General features: G+C 37.4%; 1 protein-coding gene across 3 annotated transcripts in view; it reads left to right on the top strand.

The window, feature by feature from the left end:
- hydin (HYDIN, axonemal central pair apparatus protein) overlaps nt 1-26,891 on the top strand; it is a 137,936-nt gene extending 111,045 nt beyond the window's left edge. For 2 of the 3 annotated variants that reach the window (XM_002931686.5, XM_012961640.3), the window contains exons 63-85: nt 406-657; nt 1,910-2,052; nt 3,793-4,011; nt 5,137-5,297; nt 5,374-5,483; nt 6,755-6,965; nt 7,461-7,685; nt 7,809-7,947; nt 8,065-8,230; nt 9,080-9,227; nt 10,245-10,452; nt 11,324-11,545; nt 13,602-13,771; nt 14,809-15,007; nt 16,163-16,321; nt 18,607-18,887; nt 20,119-20,338; nt 22,468-22,677; nt 23,476-23,639; nt 24,349-24,499; nt 24,683-24,913; nt 25,281-25,505; nt 26,237-26,891. In XM_002931686.5, coding sequence (XP_002931732.3) covers nt 406-657; nt 1,910-2,052; nt 3,793-4,011; nt 5,137-5,297; nt 5,374-5,483; nt 6,755-6,965; nt 7,461-7,685; nt 7,809-7,947; nt 8,065-8,230; nt 9,080-9,227; nt 10,245-10,452; nt 11,324-11,545; nt 13,602-13,771; nt 14,809-15,007; nt 16,163-16,321; nt 18,607-18,887; nt 20,119-20,338; nt 22,468-22,677; nt 23,476-23,639; nt 24,349-24,499; nt 24,683-24,913; nt 25,281-25,505; nt 26,237-26,725 — 4,703 coding nt within the window. In that variant the 3' untranslated portion in view covers nt 26,726-26,891. Of the gene's footprint in view, nt 1-405; nt 658-1,909; nt 2,053-3,792; nt 4,012-5,136; nt 5,298-5,373; nt 5,484-6,754; nt 6,966-7,460; nt 7,686-7,808; nt 7,948-8,064; nt 8,231-9,079; nt 9,228-10,244; nt 10,453-11,323; nt 11,546-13,601; nt 13,772-14,236; nt 14,784-14,808; nt 15,008-16,162; nt 16,322-18,606; nt 18,888-20,118; nt 20,339-22,467; nt 22,678-23,475; nt 23,640-24,348; nt 24,500-24,682; nt 24,914-25,280; nt 25,506-26,236 lie in introns of those variants that run through there. The other variant, XM_031900834.1, reaches the window with a different exon arrangement.
- The last annotated feature ends 586 nt before the right edge of the window (nt 26,892-27,477 follow it).

Raw genomic sequence — 27,477 nt, 5'->3', positions numbered from 1 at the left:
TGAGTAATATTAGCCATATAATTGATTCTACAAAAGCTTTTCTTTTGCCTGTATATTATTGTGAGTTCTTATTTAACCTACATTCACTATATCTTCCCAGATTTCTGCTACATGCAGATTACTTGACTGCCACTAGGTCCCAGAGATAAAGTTTACCTGTAGTTTTATTGTTTTGATGGTTTATTTTTAATTTTCATTTGTGCACATATAATATTTAAAGACATAAACTTTGTTTACAGAGATAAACTTGAGTTTATGTCTGTGCTTTCTGGCTGTAGCTTGTCCATTATTATATAGACTTTACTCAGTGCTTTTAATTAGCCATCATTTTTCTTTTTTAACTTTTAGAACAAGACTATTCATAAGTGTCTTTTATCTGCCATTAATTCTACCTTTTTTATTAAGGGCGAAGACCTCATGCAGCTTCCCTCATCCTGCATCCTGGTGATGTAGCAGAGTTTGTTGTAACCTTCAGTCCTGTTAGTCCTCAACGTTATGAAGCCATTTTACCCATTTCTGTGGTCGACAATCAGTATGAGCAAAGCTATGTACAGTTGGTTGGAGAGGGTTATCAGGATGATTTGACACTTGATAATATTCATAATCTTGGAGAAGTTATAGCCCCAGAGGAACCACTTGAAAATGATGTTGTAGAAGGTAATACTGATCTGTTATCTGCTTTAAAGCCCTAAAATTGTTAACATTGGCACAGCTGATTAATTTGGCCGACAGAAAATACCTTATTTTTGTGAAAATAATGCTAATATCCAGAAAAGATGTCACTCTCATTCACTTTCATTAAATACATTTTCTCTGTAATCAAGATATTTGAGCATTTCGAGTAAGGAGACCCTCTTCTCATCTGTATGCAAACCAGAAAGAACCTGGAAAGTAAACAGAGTTTTTTTCTACAAATTCCATTTTCATGGAACTTACTATAGAGACTAAAGCTTACCTACAGTCAGGGCAGTTGCTGATCGGATCCCAACTACAAACTGATTTTGCCTTTCGGCTATTGCCACACTATGCATATGACGTATATTTTCAAGCCGACAAATGCTTGCCGAAAATACACTCCATACGCTTAAAACTCCCCCTACCTGTGCCTGCACCAGAATGAATTGAATATGCTCAGGTGCAGACACATGTAGCCGTTATCTGCATAAAAATGTGAGAAAATGGAAAGCCTCACGTTTTTATGCGGATATTGGCTACATGTGCCTGCACCGAGCATATTCAATTCAGTCGGGTGCAGGCACAGGTAGGGGGAGTTCTAAGCATATAGAGCTTATTCTGGGCAACCGTTTTTCAGCTTGCTGAAAGTATGCGCCATACGCTTAGTGTGACATTAGCTTTAATTGGGATTATCCATACAGAAATTTCTGATTAGCATATGTAAAGTCAGGAAAGTGGATCCACACAGATAGCAATTTAAGTAATAAGAACCTCTCCTGATTTGCATGCAAAGCAAAATGATTTTGGTAAGGAAACACAATTTTGCTTCTAAAAGTTCTGTTATGATAGAATACCTTCTTTTGATTTTAGGAATTCCACTGCAACGTGTTTTGTCCAATGCATCCTATGCTTCTTCCATCTCTTCCATCTCACAATTCCTACATTGTTTTCTTCCCTTCCTTTCTTCTGTTTTTTTGTTCCTCTCTTTCTGCTCCCACTCCCACACCTGCAATGTTAATGTATGCTACAAAGAGCGCTAACTAAAGTATACTTCAAAAGAGTAAATAGCAAAGTATTTTGACACATCTGCATACTAGGCACCACCAGCAACCTTTGCTAATGCCTTTTTGTGTGAAAATTTCTTAAGTAACTGTATAACTGTGACAAGTAAATCATGCTACATTTTACATTGATGCAATATGTTTTATCTTTGTGTCTGGGTGTTACCTTTCAGCTACTCGTACTGATCACATCATATTTGGAGATTGTCATATTGCTCAGCCTTATCAAGTGACCTTCACCATGACCAATCGCAGTAAAATGGATGCATTGAGGTTTCAGTGGCCCTCAGACGAACCTCTGCAATTCTCACCTCGGGTATGATATATTTGGTGTAATATAAACTATTTGCTTCAATGTTTAATAGTTCAAATTTGATATTGAAACCAAGTTAAATTCAAAATTTAGAAGTTAAACCAGTTTGACAAGTAAACTGCTGAAACTTACTGAATTGCTTTAACATAATGTCTATAGTATCAGAAAATGCTGTTGTTTAATTTACATGTTGAGCCTGCTTTCAGAGTTTTTGAAAGGAAGGACTTAACGGACCAGGTATTAGTTTAAGTATCATCAAAGAAAACTACTTTAGGAGGCCTAAATATCCCTAATATAAAGCAGTATAACATAGCAGCAATAATGAGAATCTTAGTGGACTGGTTGAATTGTACATCAAACTACACAACAATAGATATTGACGCATGCTTTGTCAGTCCCAGAAACTTGGTAAATACACTTCACATGCACAAACAATATTTTTCACAGGACTTATTAGACAACCCATTGATAATAGCAACATGGCAGACATGGCATATTTTATGAAACAAATGCAACCTAAACGCACATTATTCTCTACACAATACCTTCTTACATAATGAGGAGTTTCAACATGGTCAGACATCATATCCTTTCACAAGATGGAAAGCAGAGGGACTCTTGGCCATAAAACATACAGTAAACAAACAATTAAAGAGACCCTTAACCTTCCAAGAGCTTCAGGAAAAATATCCAATAGTACACTTACATAACTTAGCATTCATGTAACTACAGAATTATACAAAAAGAATAAGCACTTATTTATCTGATGCAGACTGGGATAATCCATTAGACAGACTCTTGGAAAGGGGAAGCTTAAACAACAAAGCAATATCCCAATACTATAGATTAATCTTTAAACCATATGACTACACAAAGGAAAAGAGAGGTGCAGGAAAATGGACACAATGGTTACCAGATAAAAATACGGAGGATATCAAGGAAGCACTGCACCGATGTATAAAAGAACTCCCTATTCATTCTTATAGAGAAATTTTCCTAAAGATTTTTCATTGCTCTTATTATTCTCATCTAAAATTATACAAGTTGCAACTATGGCAACATAGCAGATGCTATTACCCTGCCTAAAGCCAGTCCATGTATTCTTAATAAATGATGATATATTCTGTTATTGATTAGCTTGCATACATATAAAGAATAAATTTCAATATTATTGCACAAACAGTAATGAAAGTTATTGTTCCTACAACATTTATTTATAAGTTATACAAAAGGTACATTTTATTTTTATGGGAATGTGCAAGTGGATGCCCTTAACTTGTTTAACTGCAACTCCAGCATAACCTTTCAGTTCAATTGGCATGTATGTTTCAAATTGTTGAGCCTTTCTGTGAAATAACTCGATTGCAGCTGCTCAGCAAGAAAAAGCAAGTTCTTTCATATTTTTCTCATAAATAACCAAGAAATTCAGTTCTATGTGTTTGTTAGTGACTCAGGTGAGTGAGAAGGACAGTGTCAGGCAATGTAAGGGTGATTTTTAGACCTCCTTCAAAGTCTTTTCCAGGTTTTACATCAGATAGGAAAGATGGGCAATAGGGGTTGAACTTTAGATGTCAGTCAAGAATGGTTGGACCACTCCCACTTCTCTCTGCTCAGAACACAAGCTGCCTGTCAGTACTGAGCCAAGTTAAGAAGATTCCCATTAATGATAGTTCTCCTTAAACAACTTTACCTGAGATATATTGTTTTATGGACCTACATAAACTCTTTTTATATTGTGTAAAGGTTGGACACATCCACACCGGTTGTTCCAAGGACGTTACATTGACCTTGAAATCAGATGTTGTTCTGACCCTTAGCAAGACTCCAATAAAATGCAAAGTGTCACGCATTTCATTCCCACTTCCCTTTGACCAAGTGGCAGACTGGGATGATCGAATGAGAACGATAAAATGGGTGGATTCGGGCAAAAGTCCTGTTGGGCAACAGTCTACCAAAAAAAAGGTAATGCTAAACCAAACCTTAACAACATACAGCACTAAAATTGATTTTTGATAAGATAGCAAATGTGCTTTTGCCATATTGTCTAAAAACTTGGCTAATTTAAAAAATGTAAATAAAAGCTTCTAACCAGGTGGTAGGTCCAGAGTCCCCACTGCACACTGCATCAGTAGGTACAGTACACTTACCCCGAATAGGGTGAACACATCACCCGCATAACAAACACAAGAAGTGCAGAAATATTCTGTGCAATGTACCGATTTGCGATGAAGTGCATTGTCAGTTGCATCCATTTTTGGTACGACTGTGGTAGGCACAGCCCAATTGCTTCAAGAGAATTGTCCATTAGCATCCCTAGTAATGCCGAAATTCTTAGAAAAAAAGCTGCACTGTGGGGAAGAAACCATGACTTTTGTGCTTGAAATTAACCTTTGCACTTTTCATCAAGGTAAGTGAGCGCCCACTAAAGTCTGTATAATACACTTTTCAGGCCTTATGAGCAGCTTCATATAGTCAGCTGTAGTTCATCTACTACATAATAGATGTACAACATAACAGTGTAATTCAGTCATGCACATAGGACAGATTATGTGCAAACAAAGTCTATGTAGTACAATGTAATACCTTGGTCTATACCTTGGTTATTAAAGGTATTGATGTGTAGTCTTCTTTTCTGTCACCAATTGTTTTTTGTCATTTTAACCTAGAAAATTATAGTTGTGGAGCTTAAATGTGGAGCTTGTCATACACTAGGCATTTACCAGATTATATATATATATATATATATATACACACAGAAAACATGTTGTTTACAATTACAGAATTTAGTAATATCCTTTTGTGCACAAATTTCATTTGATATTTGTTATGAGTGTATATGACATATGCATACCTTCCAACTGTCACGATTTTCGCGGGACAGTCCTGATTTTAACAGTTCAGCCTGCAGTCCTGGATTCTTACTGAAGAGTCCCTCATTTCTCTTTGATCTCCTGCACTGAATGCCAAAAAAGATTTAAAGTTTCTCAAACTTAATTAGATAAGTAGGCTTTTGGTGGAGAGCCGAGTATACTCAACACCCGCACTGTGTTGTTTTACATATTAGAAATAACGTTCTTCTGTCTGCAGGTAATCGAGACAGACCCAGAGCCAGCTCATGTTGTGCTGGATGATGGATCCCGTGAGCTTGAACTCTTAGTTACTGCCAAAGTGGATCATGCGCAGTTTATGACTGACTGTGACCAAGTGGTGTTCAAAGACACTCTTCTCTATCAAACTCGGGTTTACAAGTAAGAAAAAGCATTTAAAAAAATGAGCTGTATCGATTTTGTTTGTTTGAAAGCTAACTTTTTAAATATTGTGCAGGTACCAGATGAAGAATATTGGTTCTGTTCAGCTACAGTTTTCCTGGAAGATCCTAATGGACATTCAGGAAAAATCTGTCAGCTTCTCTCCTAGACGTCCTAGCATAGACGGTAAGGCGTAAATTCTGAGACAGGGTTATTTTTAAATGTCTGAAAATATTCATGACAATAATTTTAATTTAGCAACACTCTGACATTGTTTTAAAGCCAATGCAATGCATGCCTTTGGAGCAAGTGTGCATTTTTAGTCCAAACTCTGCCCACTGGCAGATGCTATGTGCCACTTGAGAGTGGTGGATTAAGTCAGGTTGTATTGAGGGATCAAAAAACATCTTGTAAGCACCAGGGGTCAACAGAACAAGTATGTTCCTTGGGGATTTGTGTGATATGTGTTATTTCCAGTGCTGTTTCATGTATAAATTGTTTGGCAGAATGTTAGATTGTTGGGCAGCTTAGTCCTTCTGAGGCATAAGAACTCTCAGATACTAAGTAATTAAAAAGAGATGGCGAGTGCAAATAGTTCAGGTTATAAAAATATCACTAAAAATGTATTACAGGTATCGGATACGTAATGCAGAAACCCATTATCTAGAAAGCTCTGAATTATGGGAGGGCCATCTCCCATAGACTCCATTTTAATCAAATAATTTTTCTCCGTATTAATGAAGCAGCTCCTTGTATTATTTTTGAAGGGTTAAAGTATGGGGGTCCAAATAAAATTCCAGGTCTCAAGCATTCTGGAAAACAAGTCCCATACCTGTACTATAAAATACACTCACAAAAGTTTTTAAAAGTGCATATCAGGCATATAACCTTCTCCACATCTCCCGTGTATTATGCCTTTCGGTAACATCGCATTATCACCTTTCCTCTTTACTCCCCCCCCCACTGTTGCGTCACGCAGCAGTTGGGGTAAAGAGGAAAGGTGGACACACATGTGGAAGAGACAGAACTTATGGTGAACACTTACATTGAACAGTAACAACAACTTACATGTATTTGTGATACAATGTTAAATCTATGTGGAAGAATAAATCCACACAGAATGGAATATATTGTAAGGAAACAGTCTTACTTCCATTGTATATGTTATTTCATATTTTTTTGTTTATTTCACAATGGTGTTATTAATTACCAGTATTAGTATTGTCATACACTAAATCCTCCTCATTTTCAAGTTTTTTTTTTTTTCGTTTCTTTGGTTTTTTTTTACACTTTCTATCAGTTTCTGTTCAGTGCAATGGTGGATTTATAATGGTATGAAAATGTGTCCTTTAACAGGTTTGAGTTGCAATCTATACTGTGGCTATGATGAGAAATATAAATATGCATTGATTTTACCATTGTTTCATGTGTAAACAAATGTGTTCTGCCACCCACAGAGCCTCTAAGTAGTGCACGGTCTTCCTCTGCCCAAAGTAGGCCAGCCAGTGTTTTAGAGAGTGTGTCTTCAATGATGACCATGAGTGCGGAGACACTACCATTCTCAGTCCAGCCCAGCAGTGGCACTATCCCAGCTGGTGAAAGTCAAGAGTTTCTTATCAAGTTTTCTCCTTTAGAGGTTGGAGAGTTTGAAGCACGTCTAACTTGCAGGTTAGGTTCTTGACTTGGCATATATTTTTGTATCTTACCAAATATTTATTTGTGTCTGGGGTGCCGTGAAAGAATAAAGATGGCCATGTGTCCAGACAATCTTAATCTTTCACAGTTAATTAGGAGCGCAGGAGCAGTGGTGGCTGAGGGCAGAGCAGAGAGCAGTGAGCAGTGGTGGGCGCCGGGTACCCAAGTCTGACCCTGAGTATTGCATACTTTTACTGAGGTTTTAATGAGCAGTATTATGTTTGCCAGAAGGAATAAATTAATCTGTTTTAGGCTTAAGTTATCAATGCATGGTTGTGGGTAGATACAGTGTAGAGGAAAGGGGCATTGCATTAAATAACAGACTAATTGTTTATTTACTGGGTGCAGTGTTGGATAAAAGAATTTCCCTTTCAAAAATAAAACATATATAAACAATACAACTGTTATGAAGAATGATTATTTGTTGCTGAAGGACAATGACAAGCGACTTTCCATTTTTGCCTGCAGCATTCCCAACCTAGCAATGAATCAGCAAGCTCCTGTTCTTATTGTTAAAGGACACAGTGTCCTTCCATTTTGTCACTTCCAACTAGAAGACTCAGACTATATCAGCAAAGGAAGACGCAACCCAGAACTACGAGGGCCCCGTGGAGCCCCTTCTGGAACCACTCTAGATCCCAAAACTCGTGTCATTGAATTTACCTCTATAGGCATCAAAACCAAAACCGCCAGGTGGGTATACCAAGAATGGGTATACCATTCTTTCATCTCCCAATAGTATCAGAAACCTTTAGCATCATTTTTAACTTGAAAAAGTCATAAGGATTTAGAATATCCACCTTTTTCCTTCTGTAGGAGCTTCAGCATACTTAACCCCACCAGTAGCGCATACTCCATACTGTGGAACTGTGAGGACCCTCAGGATTTTCAAACCTCTCCTGCCTTTCACTGCCTCAATGAACATGGGATTATTCAGCCAGGAAAGAAAGTGGAGGTAAAATAGAATCGAATTTAGAACTAGTATATGTAAAGACAAAATTTTCTGGACTTAACATTATTTATAGGAAACACAAATAACTTGTCTTGTCAATTTTGTGTGAAATATTTTTAGGTTACATTTGAATTTGTCCCTCAAGTACTGGATATCACTGAGTCCTTCTGGTCATTCACCATTCCTGAACAGAACATCTCTGTTCCTTTCTTGCTTGTTGGTAAGGCCAGTGAACCATCTGTGTCCTTGGATAGATCACATCATAACTTCCATTCCATTTTTGTTGGTATGTATCCTGGAAATATCCTTATCCAAAGCATCTCTGTTTAATGAGTGGTGAATTATATGGTTTTTATTAGTAGCTGCACAACCTTGCCAAATTTTATGCCATTTTATAGATTTGTTAATATAACTCACCTGGGTTTTTTTAGGTTGGATCCAGGCAAATGTGTTTTAAATTAAATATAAACCTCTTTTAAGAACTTTTGAAATGTACATCATTTTGTTTTTTAGTCTAGAAGCTATTAAGCAGTTTTTAAACCGCTATATAGTAAATTATATTCAAAATAAATAAATAAATAAAAATATTGTAAATATGCACTTCTATGCACTTTTGCCATTTACAATAATTTTTTGATTCAGAGATATTAAACTTCTTTTAAACTGCTAATATAATGCATTTTTTTAACAACAGCACCATCTTCTGATCAGTTTTCCAACTGTACAGTCCAGAAATTTGTTTAGAAGGGAAAAGATTAACCTCAGATGACCTTTCTCATGTTTTTGCTGAGCAGAACAACATTAGAAGAGTTATCTGCTTTCCATTTGAAAATATTCTCTCTGATTGTACAGTCGGAAAACTGACCAACAGGTGGTGCTACTATTAAAAAATGCATTATATTAGCAGTTTAAAACCAGTGTAATTACAATGTTAGTTTAATAGGTAAATCGAAAAAAAATCATTGTAAATTGCAAAAGTGCGTAGAAGAGCAACTTTACTTTATTTTTTAAAGGTTTTTATTTCCTTTATGTTATTTTAATAACTATGCTTGTAACCTTGCTTAAGCATTTATCTAACAAAGTTAAAAAAAATTGTGATATATGTTACATCCAGTGATTATGCTTTTTTTGACAGGTCATGAACTTGAAGAGATAGTATACCTAATAAACAATGAAAATAAGCCATTCTCCTTTGCTTTTCGAGAAAACTCTAGATTTTCGGAGGGATTTAGCCAAAGTTTGCTGGTAAAACCTATGGAAGGAACCATCACACCATTGTCCAGGTCATATATTAGTATTAAAGGCTAATAAGCCATAAAAGATACTTAAATGGTCACAATACAAAATATATACATGCACTTATCAGAGAACCTGCAGCAATCAGAATTCTTTGTATACTCCCTTTTTTCAGTGGTTGTCCCTCATAGATCCTAATTAGAAGGGTTGAAAGTATATGAAAATTTAAATCAGAACATGCAAACAAATAAAATATTAAGAGTTATAGAAATTTTGTTTGTTAGATTACTTCTATTCATGGGTCCCCTAGCATATGTGAATATCATCCAGAAACAATCACCACCATGTTTTAGCCAGTAATTTCCAATTTGACCTATTTGACCACCGTGATTCTCTAAGGGAGAACTGCAGTGGTCAGCATGCCTTCATATAGCAGATGCTGCCAGTGACAAGTGAGGACTGCTGACCATTGGGAAGCAGTTTGTTAAGGGCATTTTGACTGCTGCAATTCACCTATAGGGTGTGTTGCAGTTTAAAATGCTAAATATGCCATTGTCTTGGTAAAGGATCCTTATAGAGATTTTGAGCATTTTTTCAACCTGGCAACTTGTACCTCTGTGCATTTTCAACCAGAAAGCACCTGACAACATTGTGGGTCTGTAGGTGATTCTCAGTTAGAGTAAACAGGAGATATTTCAAAGTGTTATGTGCCCCTTCCACTGAGCTGTGAAATGCTTATATGGCAAAAGACTCGTAATTGTACTGTGTGCCATTATCTTGTTTCCATTAATAAATAGAAGCTGTTGCTTTTTTTAGCTGTGACATTTTTATAACCTGTTGTAGAATGATATTATGTAAGGGTTACAACAGCAGACAATGGTTTGATCTTGAACCTAGAAAAGGTAAAATGAGCATAGAGGGACAATATAAATATCCACAGATGAATAAAATTCCAGTTTGAGGTAATTGTGTAAGCTCAGATAAATGTATGCGTAATTTGTTTTTTGTGTGGGGAGTAATGAGTTCCTCATTGTTTTTAGTGTCATTGTTTCTGTAATTTTTAGGTTGCCCGTCTGTATTTTAATCAAGCCAACCCAAGTAGGAGAATTAAACTTTAACCTGATCTGTGACATTCGTACAAAAACGGAACCACTTTGCCTGAATGTAAAGGCAGAAGGACACACCACTGATGTGTGTGTTCAGTGTCAAGACGGCACAGGTGCAGTAACCACCCTGACTTCTCAGGAAACCAATGAAATTGACCTTGGGCAGGTACGAATTATACAGTTACTGTATGTAGTGGTTTTGTGTCTTGTTCTTAGTGCCCTTTGTCACTATTAACGCAAACTCCTACTTAGTGGGCTTTTTACCTAAACCAATTACTTTTTTATTTCAAGATACACATCAGTCCACTTGAGGGCTCTTATAGTTTCTTCACTGGGTATAAAAACAGTGGATTTATTATGTGTAGCTAGGAAATATTTGAAAATATTAAATATTGATTCTGCTGTCATTTTCTAAATAACATTGTCCTAAAACTGTTATTCTCACACTGTCCCACTACGCATTAAGAGTAGGATTTGAGAGGCATGCCTGTTTACTCGCTTATAAACACCTAAAAAGCCCAGCTTGAAGTAATTTTGCTTTAGATATGAGGGCTTAATCTTACTTGCTATCCTAGACATTCTTGGAACTAAAGCTGAATGACCTATACACAAGTGTTATCCTATATCTGCAATCTTGTTATAAGTTAGGGCGAAGACACATGGAGTTACTAGTAGCAGCTACTTGTCACGGGTACTAAAAAAGACAATACTGATCATTTGCTGATAACTGTGTTTTAATGTGTGTTTTAGCAGAGGACATTCTCAGTATTGTCTATGGCAAGGGATTTTCTGGAGTTCAGTAGACTTGAAAAAGTAGCTGCTACTTTTAGCCCAGTGTGTCTTCACCCATAAGGGGCGCTCTAACCCGAGGTTGAGCCACTAAGAGGATCCGACAATAATAATTAAATATTAAAATAATAAAGCGTTTGTTCACCTGTCATACATTATCATACATATTGCCCCATGATCATCTTTGTTATTCTTTATATGTACTTTTATTTCCCCTCTTATCAATGTCTCCTGTTGGTTTTTGGTAGGTGGATATTAATGACAGCACGTCACTTCAGTTTAATATTATGAACAATGGTCAGTTTCCGTTCAATTTTTCGTGTGCACTGTCTGCTCCTGAGACTGTAAAGGACTGTATAACCATCCATCCAGACAGTGGCTATGTGGGACCTGGGCAGGTTGCACACTTCTCACTTGCCTTTTATCCCACCAAGAAATGTACACTTAAGGACACCCAGCTGATTATAAAGGTCAGTTTTAATTAATATTTTTTTTGTTTAAAAATGCTTTTTATATGTAAAGCACTTAAGCACAAATATACTAAATATTTTTCCTATATACTCATTTACTATTAACTGCAGGGAAGCAAATGCATTAAATAGTAGATTTTAGTTTAAGAAAATGACTGGATCATTTACCTGAACTAAAAAACTTTTTGCCTAACTATCTGCCACACAAATAATAAATATTGAAGCTATTTATTAAACAAATCAGTTACTATGCATTTGGGATGCACAGAATCCTGGATTCAGGTTAGGATTTGGGCAAGAAGCACGTGGTTGTCTTTAGCCCTTTCTTATCCTAATTTGATTATGCAAATTAGGATTCTGTTCAGTATTCGTTGAATCTTTCACAAAGGATTCAGGGTTTGGCCGGATTCTAAGATAGTGGATTTGATGCATCCCTATTTGTAATTTACATAAGACTATATCCAGTTTCTCAGCATATATATTTCAGCTAGGGCTGCCACATATAGGATGATCTGCCCATCTTATTCGTGGCCAAATCAAGTCAAGTCTGATCACTTGAAAATCAAGTTGCTTTGAGACTACAAACAGATCAAGCATCATGATTTTTTTTTTTAAATTTGCTCTCCTATTTAAACACTACTAGAATTAAAATGTGAATTTCGGTGGAATGAAAAAGAACCAAAGATGGTTTCAGAATTAAATTATATGGAGACCCAGCCCAAATAGTACAATGCCCCAATAGGTTAAGAATCCTGTTATAAGATAGGCCTATAAACTGAAAATGCTGTATGGCTGATGGAGATCTCTGACTCCTGCAATCAAAAGACAGATGACCTGTAAGGTGTCATTTTTATCATCATTGTCAACTGACAAACTGGTACAATAGGCAATAAAGGCCCTGTCTGCAAGTGTTAACAATCTATAGGGCTGTAATGTCTGCAGATTTTTATTCGTCTACTACAATACTAGTCCAGGTATCTCCAAAAATATGTTTACTTGGGGTTGTAACATACCTTACTAAATCTCATAACGTACTAACATCAATGCGAGAATCACTATTCCTAGCTCTTAAATGGATTTCAGGTGACTCTCCTACTACTGGTGTGTGGAAAAATCTTTTGCAGAAGCATCCCACTTTGGCACGCTTGGTATACACCCAATGGGGTATACCCAATAAATTTGACCAGGTTTGGCAATGTTGGCTGGACTCTTTAGATTTGGAGGACACCCCACATTAGGACCAATATCTTATTGCTGTGTAATATTGTAATGTTATTCTTTATTGTGCCTTCTATTGATAATAGCATGTAAAATCAAAAAAACAATGAACTGTGCAAACCCACCTATTCTTTTCTTTTGTTTATCTATTTGTTTTCCTTTATTTTCTGTTAATATTTGTATTAAAAGCAATAAAAAAAGACTATAAAAAAGCAATCTATAGGGCTACCCCTTTATGTTAGATAGTATGAAAGGGAAGATATAGTATCATACTAAGTTTACTAATAAATCAACGTATGTTGATTTATTAGTAAACTTAGTATGCTACTTTCATTATTAAAGGTCAAGGAAACGTTAATTCAGTTGGAGGGGTAAATACTAAAGGTGTGGACCAATGCAGCACCACCATCATTGCTATCTCTCCCAGGTGTTCCTTCTGTAGAATTAGAATTGCACAAGGGTCTGTCTAGAGAGCAATGCCTGTGAGAGACAGCAAATATGGTGGTTTGGCACTCCTTTAGAAAGTTTCCCAGGGTGGTGCATTTTTTTTAAAAAGACCACCAAGAGCAGTATTGAAAATGAACCATCCAGTCATGTGTATAGCTTTTATTTGTGTCAATTCTGAAGGGTTCAAGTCATCTTTTATTTTGTAAATTATTTTAGATAATGCTCCATTTACCTCTTGTATCGGTTATTGCTTGCATTATATGTAATTCTGTATGTCTAAAATGTTGGCGCCTTATAAATATGTGTTAATAGTAATAATACTAATAATCTGTATGCCATTTTGTGATTTAGAACTGTTCATATAAAGTGACAGGGTGCATTGATTTTGCAGATAGAAAATGGACCAGAGTTAAGATGTTGTCTTAATGGCAGAGCTGTCAGGCCTGGAATGCATTTCTCTTTTACGCAGTATAACTTTGGGAATTGCTTTATTTACCATGCTGGAATGCAGCCTGTTCGGAAGACTCTAATCATTACCAACAAAGATGAGAGGGAGGTTAGGTAAGTGTGTAAGATATCTGCAAGTTCTCTCAAGTTGTAAAATTTAGATTTAGTATATGTACATATCTACACTTGTGGCTGGTTCCACACCAGGATAACACCTCTGCAACTCTTGAAGCCAACATCTTGGGCTCACTTGAGGCACTAGATAATCTCCCATACAGAGGCCACTCTCCATACTATACAATCAGTACCCCAGTGCTTACAGTTATAATAGCATTCAAAAACATCCAAGGACTTCCAGACTTAACAATATCAATAAGGGATAGGTACATACAAATGAAATTTCTGATTCAAGTTTATCTCATATTATATATCTAAGATATATAGCCTCATACTTCTGATGCTTGTATAAAATGTGAACATGAAAGCTCCTACATTCACTTGTTTTGGAACTGTCAAGCTGTGCAGTGCTTCTGGAGAGACATTGTACACTACATTTTGGTTACCCTAAATTTTCCACAGATTGTATTACCAATTGTTTGCCTGTTTGGAGTGGCAGAAGATTTGGCACATCATGCCAGACTGTGTTACCTTCAACTTCTCTACTATTCCAAAAAGGCCATTCTCATACAATGGAAATCCATGGCTCCTCCACCTCTCCCATTCTTCTGGAACACCCTAAATAACCAAAAGCTGACTTACCTTGCAAGGGGCTGCCCCAAAAAGTTTGATGCTGTATGGGGCCCCACATATCCTTTCACAAAGCCTCTGCTAATCCTGTTAGTCATGTATAATTGCAATGAGATTTACTAGCCCCAGCGTTTAGCTCTCTTTTTTATTGATCCCCCGACACCCCAGTAAGAAACTGCAGTGTTCTAACGGAACTAACTGCAGATCCTATATTCATTTTAATATAATTTTATGTCATTTTATATCAGAACAGGAATCCAGTGCTGCCATTTATTTTGATGAGCCATTATTACATTTAACACCAAACCAAGTAGTTGATTATGTTATGTCTCATTGATTATACATGAAGAAGTTTCAGTTTCCAGTAGCAACTTTAGTTGATCAACAGTCTTTATTATTTGCAGCATGGATTGTCTGTACAGTAACACAGCCCATATTGAGGTTGACTTCCACGCAGTTGTGCTGCTTCCAGGAGGAAAAATGGAGATCCCTATCACTTTCTACCCACGTGCAGCTATCCTGTACCAAGAAACTGTGATCTTTCAGATGAATGGGCATTCCAAGCAGGCAGTCAATCTTCAAGGCCAGGGCATTGAGATGAAGGTAGGCCATGCACTGCAAAATCCATTAGCAGGAAAACATGGTCATATGCATTTAAATACAATATGCAAATGTAAGCATATTAGGTATGTAAAACAGCATCATTCTAGACAAGCCAGAGACTTTTTGAAAACAGGGTTATAAAATAAAAGATAGCTGTGGCTTATTAACATTTGAAACATTTGTTGAGACTTATAGATATCAGTCAGTAAAGTAACTGATAAAGTGAGTGATATGCATCATTAAGATTGCAACATGGTAAGGGGGAGATTAGTAGCCCGCGACAAATCTCCCTGTTCGCGGGTGACTAATCTCCCCGAAATGCCATCCCACCGGCGAAAATGTAAATCGCTGGTGGGATGGCATACACGGCGGCGCGATTTCAGTGAAATCGCGGAAGTTGCCTTAAGAGAAAATCTGAAATTGTACACCACATACATTTTGCTGGATGTATGAATGATGAGATAATAGACAGCATAAAAACAGATCACTACTGGGCCTAAACTTGTTATTGTGGCTTCTACCTCTACCATTTTTATATTTCTCAGTATGCAATCCTCAGTAACCTATATACCCTCATTCTCTTCAAAAGTCCTTCCCTGTGACATTTCTCATTTTTCCCTTTTCCAATTTGCTTATCTCTTTTCCTGCCTATCTGCCATTCTTTCCTACCTTTTCCTGTTACTATGTGCCATTCTCTCCTCTATCTTTCTCTATTGATGCGCATGTTTTGCTTATTCACCCAAATCTCCAGATCTTACTGTTTTAACTCCCTGCAGTGTTTCAGTCCTACACTGAAACATCTAAGCTCTCTTCAGTCATTGGATGTTTAGCAGGTATTGATCAGCAGCACATTCAATGAGGATAGAGACCTCTATGTGTAGGAATGTGGATATAGGTGGCTGGGAATTAGACTTTGCTAAGAGGGCAGGGAGAAGGATGTATATCGGAGGAGTTATCTTGAATACATAGCATTGTAGATTTCGGGGGGGTGGTCCTTGTATAGTTTCGCGTACAAACTGTGTTCGTCCCTGATACAGATCATATAGATGAATAAACATGAATAAGTTAGGACCGGAAGCAGTTCATTCTTTTTTTTTTTTGCTAAAAAATGTATGTGTTTAGTACTTGCTAAGAGTGATTCTCGATTCTGTGCAGGTTGAAGTTTCTGATCCCAAATATAAGGTGACAAATTTTGGAGCTGTAAACATTGGGCAAGCTGTGAAGAAAAGCATCCCAATTGTAAATAATAGCCTTTGCCCAGTTACTTGCAAAATAACACTAAGTCCAAGTATTGCTGCACTCCAGGATCCCAAGGTAAAAGCACTTTAGTAACAACTCTAACAAAAGCATTGAGAGTTGTTTACTTTTAAGAAAACAGCTAAATATATGCTCAATGAAGAATTGTCTATGTACCTAATATTCTTATTGAAATAGGACATCTGGCCTTATTAATCATTGTAGCTTAGATTAGGGCAAGGGATCTTATTTTTTTTAGATTGTTTTTTTTCACCCACAATTATTTTAACTGATCCATGAAAGCATTTTATAATTTAAAAAAATTAATAAAAAGATTGATCCCTTTCCCTGGTGAGACTTTCAATTTTTAAAATTAAAAATGGATAGTGTTGAAAAGAAACAATAGATCTAAAATGCAAGTGAGGGTAAGAGCTACACAGGAGCTTTTGTAGCATGGGGTTGGGTTTACATATAACATCATACAAGTAGTTGAATGGTTAAAAATATAATGGGAAAACCCAGGCCATTTGAAACAGCCAGAACCCGATGGCTCACTGACATTCCACAACTGACCTCTGAGGTCTGGGAGGAGGCAACAGATAACTGTTACAATTACCGTATATACTCGAGTATAAGCCGATCCGAATATAAGCCGAGGTACATAATTTTACCTAAGAAAACTGGGAAAACGTATTGACTCGAGTATAAGCCTAGGGTGGGAAATGCAGCAGCTACTGCTAAGTTTCAATAATCAAAATAAATACCAGTAAAATTACATAAATTGAGGCATCAGTGGGGTATATGTTTTTAAATATTTATTTAAAAGAAAAACAGTAAACTAGCTCTGTAAGCGGAGAAGAGCGTCAACAAAAACAATATGAGTACTACTCCATGCTCCTTGTGCATTGGCAAACTGGCAGCAGACCCAGTCCCGGAGGACATGTAAGGGGGAATAAGTATTGCTAGTGGGAGCCTACGCCAGGGCACTGGGGGGTCTGGTTGCAGGTGGCCTAATTTGCACACAAAGGACAGAGGGTGCTAGTCTGGAGGGACCCATGGCACCCGACTCGAGTATAAGCCGAGGGTGACTTTTTCAGCACATTTTGGGTGCTGAAAAACTAGGCTTATACTCGAGTATATACAGTATTTAATATCAACCAGAGATCGCCTGGTACAATACAAAATTATGCACCAGCTATATATTACGCCGTACAGGCTATACAAAATGGGGAGGAAACCAGACCCCTCATGTCCCAGATGCAATACTTCACCAGCAGGATTTTTCCATATGATATGGAGCTGTCCCGACATCGCCAGGTACTGGTATAAAATCCTAAAAAATCTAGCTGATAACCTGGACTTTCCCCTCGTCACCTCTCCCTCTATATGCCTTTTCGGAATACTGGAAGACATTATTCCAAGCAGTTACGCCAGAAATCGGTACCGAACCCTCCTTTTTTACGCTAGGAAAAACATCGCCATGCACTGGATGGGAGCACGGCCACCGTCCATAAAAACATGGAAACAGTTGGTAAACCAAGCAATTCCTCTAATTAAACTTACCTCAGAAGCAAGGGGAACACAGGCTAAGTTCGACCTGATCTGGAACCCGTGGATTGAGGCAGGGTTAGACTAACTCTGTACAACAAGTCTTATAAGCAAAGCGAAATTGTATATTTATGTAGTATGTCTTGCAGCTCTGTATAACAAATTTGTACTATTGGGAAATGTACACTACTAATGTTTGGCACAACTGTCTGTCTGTTGTTAATAAAAATTTACCTTTTAAAAAAAAAAATATATAATGGGAAATCTGATGTGTAAACTACATGAAAGCTTTGCCATCTGTCAGAAGGAACTGCTGCATGCTGCTTTTGCAACTGATGGTGTCTGAAAGACTATTTTCTTCTCACTGTCAGAACAAAACCCACCGTCCGACTTTATCTGATCCTTTTTACATTACAGCAGGGGGAACCAGATCAAAATCTTGTGCTGTTGTATGACAAGATTTTGAGGACCTGACCCACAAAATTTTATCAGAATCTCCTGTGTAGTTATGCCCTTAGATCTCTTGCTTGTATGAAATGAACCCATGCTATATTAAATATTCAGCCCCCTTGTGTCAATTATTGCATGGTTTATTTATAATGTGGAAAATATTCCATAAATATTTCTAAATGATAAATAATTAGCTTTATAGAATAATATAAATCACAATGATTCTGTAAGGATGCTAAACATCATAAAATAAGATTGTAAAGTTAAATTTTCCTTTTTATAAATAATGTATCACATTTGTAGGTCATTGCACTCTCTATAACGTTCTTCTCTGCACGTTCTCTATAACTGTGTCTCACCTTCAGGTCCTCAGTATATCACCTGGTTCAGAAATAACAATCCCCCCACGTGGCGGCATCTGTAAATTGGAGCTGCAGTTTAATCCAAGGGAACGAATTGTGCAGTTTGCAGAAGAAGTTATGCTTGAAGCTTATGGAGTGGCACGATCGCTTCTTGTCCTGCGTGGGTGCAGCCAGGGTCTAGAACTGAGCTTGGATCAGGAATACATCTCATTTGGAGCAGTTGTTTTGCAGTGCCAGGCAATTAGAAGGATAGTCCTTAGCAACACCGGGGAGCTGGGAGCCAGGTAATTTACTGTATAAATTAAACATATTAACTTGTGTTTCCATTATCAGCTGTAGCTTTGCACAGATTCTGCAACAGTAAACCAAGTATCTTCTGAATGATCAGGCTTGTCTGGTTGAGATCTGGGCAATTATTTTTTACAGGGGTAACTGTTAGAAAGGCCCTATTTACATGGCATATTAGAGAAATGTCACCAGAAGTAAATGCTTATAGTTTCCAGTAAGATCATAGCATGGGAATAGTGGGATACAAATCTAGTGGCCTGTTACCAGTTTTTACTACAGAACTCTCCCTAACTGTTGTGGTCCATTTTCTGATTATGCTTGCCTTGTGGTCATTCAGTTTTGCAGATAATTTTTTGAGTGTTTACAGCATATCACATGACTTGAGGAGGAAATGACAGATAAAAGGGGTTATTTAGGACCTGAACGGCAGTTACAAGGATGCTAAATTGTCTGCCTAGCTATTGTTCCAATAAAATTACTCCAACCAGACTTTCTGCACAATTCTGTCAGGCAAAACGGAATCAGGCAATTTTCCTATAATTCCAGGGTCTTTGCAGTTGCCACAGAGAGTGGCAACTGCAATGACCCTGGAATTATATAAAAAAAACAAATTATGTGGGTAAAAAACATGGAAATTGCACCCAAAATTGTGCTTTGTTCTATGTAGTGTGGTAACTAAAAGACTTCTTTTGTCATTCAGATGTCAAATTACTGTAGCTTCTAGCATTACAAACTTATGTTGCTATGTAGCTGCCATTCTGTGAAGTTGTAGGCACTTTGCCCTCCATCAAGGCATCTCTTACACCAATGACTACAGGGAGCTGCCAACTACTGCACAGTTGCAGCACCAAAACTGGCAATTCTCCTTAACAAAAAACAAGTTTTTTTTGCATAATATCAGTTTATATAACATATAAACTGGCATGTGCTCTGTCACATCTTGCATAAACCAGGATTACAATGACCTTATGTAGGAGTATCTCTAACCAAATTTTTTGTGTTAATAACTGTTTAATAGTGCTGTTCAAAAGCTCATGCTTCTGATTATTGTTATTTTCAATATATATTTTATACAGAAATACCTTTTTTTGAATAAAGACATGATGGAGTGAAATCCTCATTAGCTAGCTTTTTCATTAAATCAAATATGATGTGATGGTACTGATAGGAGATTTTCTTCATATGAATTTGTAATTGAGTCTTTTCAATGCTTTTCTGTTCTGGCAGGTTTAAGTGGGACAGTGAGAAGTTTCAGCCAGACTTTTCCATATCACCAGCCTCTGGTTATATAACTGCTGGCACTGATGTGACATTTGAAGTTGTCTTCCACCCTCGTGAGATTGCTGCTGATATTCACTATGAAAATCTTTCATGCTTCATTGAAGGGAGCAAAGCCTTAATGTTGACCCTCTCTGGATCTTGTGTAGGGCTTCCCTCTACCAAAGAGGTAATTGTGAGCTAGAATAGTGCTTGCTGTATTCCATGTATAGTATTGCGGAAAACATCAAAACACATTAGATACACTGCAAAAAATTATTTTCCATTTAGATATTTATAGAGTACTCTAGTACATCATATTACTCATTTGCAAGCACCAGTCTCGCTGATGGAAGCAATACATATATTTCTTGTGCAGACTGTACTTTTGATAGCACATCTGATGGGCAAAATCATTGTGCTTTGCTGCAGTTGAATTCATTTTCCATCATGCCCTCTTTTGTTAATGAGCCCACATGTGGTTGGGATATTGCTTTAAAAAACTACTAATAGCTGCTTGACAGAGACAGCATTGGGACTTGCCTCACCCATGCTAACTACCAACCTGCTACGCCCTACCTGAATAAACACACCAGACACAGACTTATTGGTGAATAGGCTGAACATGTATTAAAGGAGTAAGTAAAGTTTTAGTGAAAAACGTATCATAACTAAGAAATGAGATAGCAGAAACATAACACAACATATAAAGCACAAAATACATGAACATTTGTATAACAACTAATTTTGGAATGACCAAGCACTGCCAGGCTCACCTGGAAACCACCCCTTCCCCAAGCAATTCTACTTCTTGGATACCTGCTTATTCCTGAGGTGTCAGGCTTGCCAGCCACTCATTAACAATGAAAACTTTCCTCCTAACATACCCATTGCTTCCAAACTCAATCACCATGCCATAAACTCTAAGGCTTATGGGGAGATTTGTCACCTACAATTAAATGTGAGCTACTGCAGGCAATTTATCTCCTCAAAATGCTTTCCCAACGGCAATAAACTGAATCACCTGTAGGAAAACATACTTGGTGCTTCGTTTTCGGTAATCTCCCTGTGTGCCATTAGCCTAAAGGCACACCAGTTGCTACCTACATTTAGTACATAATAATACATGGAAAAGCGCTTAACCAGTTGCCAAAGGTTTTTGGTAGATTTCTATACCTCTTCTTTTTTTTTTACTTGATTTTTTTCATTAAGCATCATCTAGAGCAGTGATCCCCAACCAGTGGCTCAGGAGCAACATGTTGCTTCCCAACCCCTTGGATGTTGCTCCCAGTGGCCTCAAAGCAGGTGCTTATTTTTGAATTCCTGGCTTGATGGCAAGTTTTGGTTGCATTAATTCTAAGTATAATGCCAAACAGAGCGTCCTGTAGGCTGCCAGTCCACATAGGAGCTATTAAGTAACCAATTATAGCTTTTATTGGCACCCCCAGGAACTTTTCAATGCTTGTGTTGGGGATCCCTGATCTAGAGGGAGTAGCAAAATAATTTTCCCCATTCTTCTAACTCCCCTTTCCATGTCTTTTCTTCAACTTTCATTCACCTTTAACAGTGCCATGATGGCTACATAAGCATTATGCTGGGCTGTGGCCAAAGTGGGAAGTTGTTCTCCTAAACCCCCTGACACTTGACTGTGCTGCTTAAGATGGAAAGGGGACTGGCGATATCTCACACAATCTTGTATAACATGGCTGATGCAACTGTATACTGATCAATTTAAAAACAGGCAAGGAGCACAAAATTTAAATGTCCCAAGTCAGGACCTCCGTTTTTCACTCACCCCCTCGGCTTATCTGTCCCATACTACCCTGCCACCCATTAACCCCTCTGTCTTGAGTGTCACCTTTCCATCCTACTCAGTATCAAGTCATGCAATGAATTACCCCAGCTGCTGATGCAAGGTACGAAACTTGGGGTAAGCAAGCAGGCAGGTAGACATTTAGACAGGAAATCATTGCCCTAGGTAAGTTCCTCTTCTGCCTTCCCCTTGTTCAGGCCCTTACTACTATAGAATCTCTAAAGGCATATTAAATAATCATGCATGAGTATATATGATGGTATAATATTAATATACCCAGTTGCTGGAAGACAGGATACACGTGTTTCAAGGTCTGGCCATCTAACCAAGCATAAATGTCTGACCCTTGACACAGCTTCTTGCAGGCCAGTCCACCTTGGGGTGCTAGGTCCACTGTTTGGTAAATGCTTAATCTGCTGTACTGTACTAACTAAATCCATTGAGAGTAAATATTCTGGTAATGTATAGATTCAGTAATATGACATTCCATTGTTACTGCTCTTCAGGTTGTGAGTTTCCAGTGCCACGTGAGAAGTAAACAGACTCAAACGATCTTACTAATTAATAAAACTAACCAGGCTTGGAATCTGCATCCAGTCATTGATGGGGAACAGTGGACAGGGCAGGATATCATCGCTGTGGAAGCTCAGCAGAACAAGCCCTATGAGATCACATATCGACCTATTACCATGACCAGTGAGGGGAAAAAACACCAGGTAACCTAAACATCAGGGTTTTCTGAATGTCTTCCAAAATAACATGCCTCAGTTTCTGTGAAATAATCTATTTTTACAGAATGGTGTAATTTGTAATGATTCTTATATGAGGGGTCACTTAGAAAAAAAAATGTAATATCCCAACTTATAGTACAATCAGTCATTCAGACGTACTAAGATGCCACTAGTGCTACTTGATCCTTATTCTGTAGGCTGGATATCCAGAGATATTAGAAGGGTGCAGAGTAGCCCTTTGAGAACCTATAGCCCTATAAATCTAAATTACTTTGAATGACTTTCCCAATGTTATTATTGGTGCTTAGTAATATCACTTGTCACATGAACTCTTTTGTGACTTTTATTAACTAATATAATTTTTATTATTAACGTAAATATGTTTAATTTCAGAATTAGTAAAATATTTTGTACAAATTCATATATTATCAGGATAACATGTCTCTCACTTGTCGGGTTAACAGATTTTCTAACACAAAATGCAGGGACCCATCTAGAAATTAGCTAGCTAGAAAAGATGCACTAATGTAAATGCAATCGGTTAACCCCTGCAACATGCATTTAGTAGACATTTCCCTGAATTTTCAAATGGTCTGGTAACCATACATATAGAGGAAGTTATTGGATTTCTGTGACAATCAGTTGGAATTGTTCTATAAAAAGTCACACAATTCCTTTGTGTCCCTATATTATTTAGAGGGGAAGAGATATCCAGTATACTGGATTTATGTTCATACAGAACATTTTTTTATTATTCAGCATTTGTGTATTTGTGGTAATTAGGGTTCAATCTTCTTCCCCTTGCCGGATGGGGCGGGGTTGATGTATCTTCTTCATGGCATTGCTGATCCTCCAAGGTCTTCTGGTAATATAATCCGAGAAGTGCCCTGCAAGACACCCTACACTGAACTGCTGTCTGTAGCCAACTGGCTAAACAAAACACAAAGGTGAGATGAAAGGGTTACTGATCAGTAGAACCAGTCAATGGTGCTATCATCTTACCTGTTTATTTTTTATCTTATCTTTTTATCTGTCTTTGTTTTGCTATTGGAGCACCCTGAAGCTATCACTAGCTGTATTATATCTATGCTATGTCTTAGTTATTATTTCCTCTAGCTAGTCTGTATATCTGACTTCAGCAATAACTCTACCTGCATATGCTGTTTGTTATGCCTGAAAGAGGTATAATTTTTTATAATGTAATTTGGCACAGGTACTTAAGAATTAAAAATAATGTATGAAGTCACGTCTATGTAGAACTTTTCCTTGTTTTTCAAAATATATTATTCATATCTCAAATATATATATATATCTCCCACCTGATTAAAATAAGAACCAGCCAAAGCTGGTATTTAGCCATTATGTCAGTAGTTGTCTATTTACATCTCTGGTTGGTTGAGGTTGCAGGTAGCTGCCATTTAATAGCAGTTCGAGAATAATAGCCTTGACACCCCTTGACACCCCATACAAAATATGGATATGTATTTTCTTTCGATCTTCAGTCACCAGTGGTAGGGCAGCATTTGGGGCTTTAACTTTGAAAGTTACCAAATCTTTCACTGCTTGGTCAGTCAGAAAAGCATCTTAATTACCTCCCCAACTGGTAGCTTTTATATAATGTCAATTTCTTACCTCTCTTGTCATGTTATGTCATAGGTTTCATGCAATAGTGGAGGCAGTTAAGCCAGATCGTCTGGACAGTACTACCACCATAAAGGGACTTGAATATATTGAAGTTCCTGCTGCTTCAAAGAGGGACTACAAACTTTCCTTTCATTCTTATAAAGAGGGCACATTCTCTGTAAAGGTGAGGGAATAGCACTGCTTTTGGGTTTATCTGCTAAGGAATCCAGTTTGTCACAGAAAGTAATATTTTTCACTTTTTTTTTTTTTTTTTAAATCCACCCCTAAGTCTCCCTGGTGACTAGGTGTTTTTCTGTGGATAGAATTAAGATTGTATGATGCTTATTTTTCTTATCTTTGGCTGCAGGTGACATTCCGTAATGAGGCAACCCAAGAATATCTATTCTACTTTGTCACTTTCAAAGCAACACCTCCAGGCATCATTACCACTATTGAAATGGTGACACCAGTTCGGCAAAGCACAGTAGCGACTGTGAATGTGGAGAATCCTCTGTCCGTCCCAGTCACCTTCGTGACTGATTGTAAAGTGGCAGAGATTAATTTGCCACCACAACTTACTGTACCTGCACAGTCTGAGGTAACTTGCTATGTCAATGAAACATACCTTGTGTACAGGAACTGTCTTTGAATGCTGCACAGTTTAACAGTTGTGAAGATACTGCAGCATTTTGCCTTACAAACTTAATTCCATGTACTAAATATGTAGCAGTATTACATAGATGTTTTTTATCTTGTGAAAACTTTTTTCAAATCTATATTTTTCAAATCATAAATTTTTAATAGGCTAAAATGCAGAATTATTCTGCAGTTTTTAGTCTATATATTTAACTGTATTATCCTTTCCTAGACTGGATTTATATTATTGTCACAGCTACAGATATGCTACGTTTATGTCCATCTGTCATTCTTACATAGCACTGCTCTTTTTTGTTTTCCTTCTGCAGGGTAGTCTGATGTTCGAGTACCAACCTCTGAAATCTGGGGAGTCAACAGGACGTTTAGCTCTTCAGAGCACTGACTTGGGTTTATTTCAATATGAACTCCTTCTAAAAGCCACACCTGCCTTGTCTGAGAAACCCCTTTACTTCCGCACAACTCTTGGCTCCAGCCAGACAATCAGTGCCAAATTCACCAACTATACCCGCCAGAAGGCTGAATACACTTGTAAGGTAAACACTGCAGTTCCTTTCAGAAAATGCAAATTTTTTTTATCATCTGAGAAAATACAGTCTTTTCTCTGCCTCCTGATGAAATTCCCTGTGGGGGACTGAAACATTGAGGTCTGTAATGTTCCTTTTTGACATTTTGTAATAAAATTTACCTTTTTTTTCAAATAATTTAAATCCTGTGAGTGCTGACATTTTTTTGTTTTATTATATATATATATGTATGTTTTTTTCCTTGAGAAAGAGCACAGTTTGTGTTGGAAACATCTGATTTTTTTCAATAAATTTTGATTTTTCACAAGTATTCACACAGTACTTGCAGTACTATGATTTTTTATATATATATAATCCACATTCTGTGTGTATATACACACCCTTCACAAAACCAAATGCCCTGGGTGCAGGTAAAACATAAAATATAAAGAAAGGGTACTGCACACACAGGGGCAAAGAAAAAAGTGTTTCAATTGTATACAAAATATGTTCTAAGACTGGCACACCCTTATTAAAATTCAGTGCCTTTATTGTAAGCACATCGCACAAAAATCCAACGTTTTGGTCCATATTAGGATCTTTCTCAGAGAAAGGTCCTAATAAGGACTGAAACGTCGGATTTTTCTGCAATGTGCTTACAATAAAGGCACTGAATTTTAATAAGGGTGTGCTAGTCTGATATATAAATATATATGTATTTATATGTATAATATGCACCTTTCCTGTTTTGTTTTAACTAGGTTGATAATTCTGATTTCCACGTTGAGAAGTTAGTGACAGCTGCCCCTGGTTCACAAGGTGGATCGGAAGTCAGTGTTGATGTTACCTATGAACCTGTACAGCTAGGGGAGTCACGTGCTGTTCTGCTGATTTCTTCCCCAGTAGGAGGAGAGTACACCATTCCACTTTTTGGCTCTTCCTTATCCCCCAAACCTCAGGGACCCATCCAAATCCGCTCTGGCTCCTCTATCACCATCCCTTTCAAGAATGTCTTTCTGCAAACTACAGCTTTCACATTCCAGGCAGATCCTCCAGCTTTCACAGTGAAGCCCTGTGAGCCTGTTCGACCTAAAAAGACCCATTATATTTCTGTGTCATATGAGGCCCCTAATCCTGGGAGCAAGGTTCCAGTGACTGGAAAGCTTGTCATCTCATGTCCTCGTGCCACTGGCATTGCCCAAGGAATCTACTGGGTGTATTACCTAAAGGGTGTAGTATCTGAGAAGTGACTTTGCCATACTATCACTATATGCACTCTCTGCTCAGTCCTCAAACACACTCAGTTCACAATTGAATGTTTGTTTTCCTATAAAGTACATTACTTGTTGTATATGAATATATAGAAGTATTTGGCGATTTCATTAAACTTACAAAAAAAAAGCCTTTACCCTTTCATTGGGGTTAAGTGAATATCTTTACTTAGTGCTTGGATAATATTAAGTTGCTGGCTGGCATAGGGTAAGTAAAACATTGACACCTGTGTTGTTTTGGTTCCCTCAGGAGGATGGACGTTGCCTTGTTTCATTTATTTTTAACCTTTATTTTTTCAAGGACAACAGTTCTCTGTAGAGAGAGGGAATACTTTGCAGTAGGATCTAATTTCACTATAAATAAAAATATGGCTTCAAACCATGTGGGACAAGCATATCCAGGGATTGAAAGAGTTTAGTTCAGTTTAAAAAATTAAAGTAAATCCCTGATGGCTGTGGGTGCCTGGACTACAACTAATGTGCACCTGCATTTGTAAATGAATACATTGGTAAAATATTTTTTTGGTAAATTGTACTCATTATTAATCCCTGTAAGGCACACATACCTAAAATGTATCTGATCACACTCTGTGGAACTCAAATCAGTGAGGAGATGCCCCTACTGAAGCCTAGTTAGCATGATATTTGAGTGTGACTACTTATTCATTATTTTGGTCATTTTTTAACCATAAAACTGCAATCATTTCACTTTAGGCTAAAAATTAATCCTA

The sequence above is a fragment of the Xenopus tropicalis genome, chromosome 4 (assembly GCF_000004195.4).
Source record: "Xenopus tropicalis strain Nigerian chromosome 4, UCB_Xtro_10.0, whole genome shotgun sequence".
In the NCBI taxonomy this organism is placed as follows: Eukaryota; Metazoa; Chordata; class Amphibia; order Anura; family Pipidae; genus Xenopus; species Xenopus tropicalis.
The sequence above is the reverse complement of the archived record's forward strand: the minus strand, read 5'-3'. Positions and strand labels throughout refer to the sequence as shown.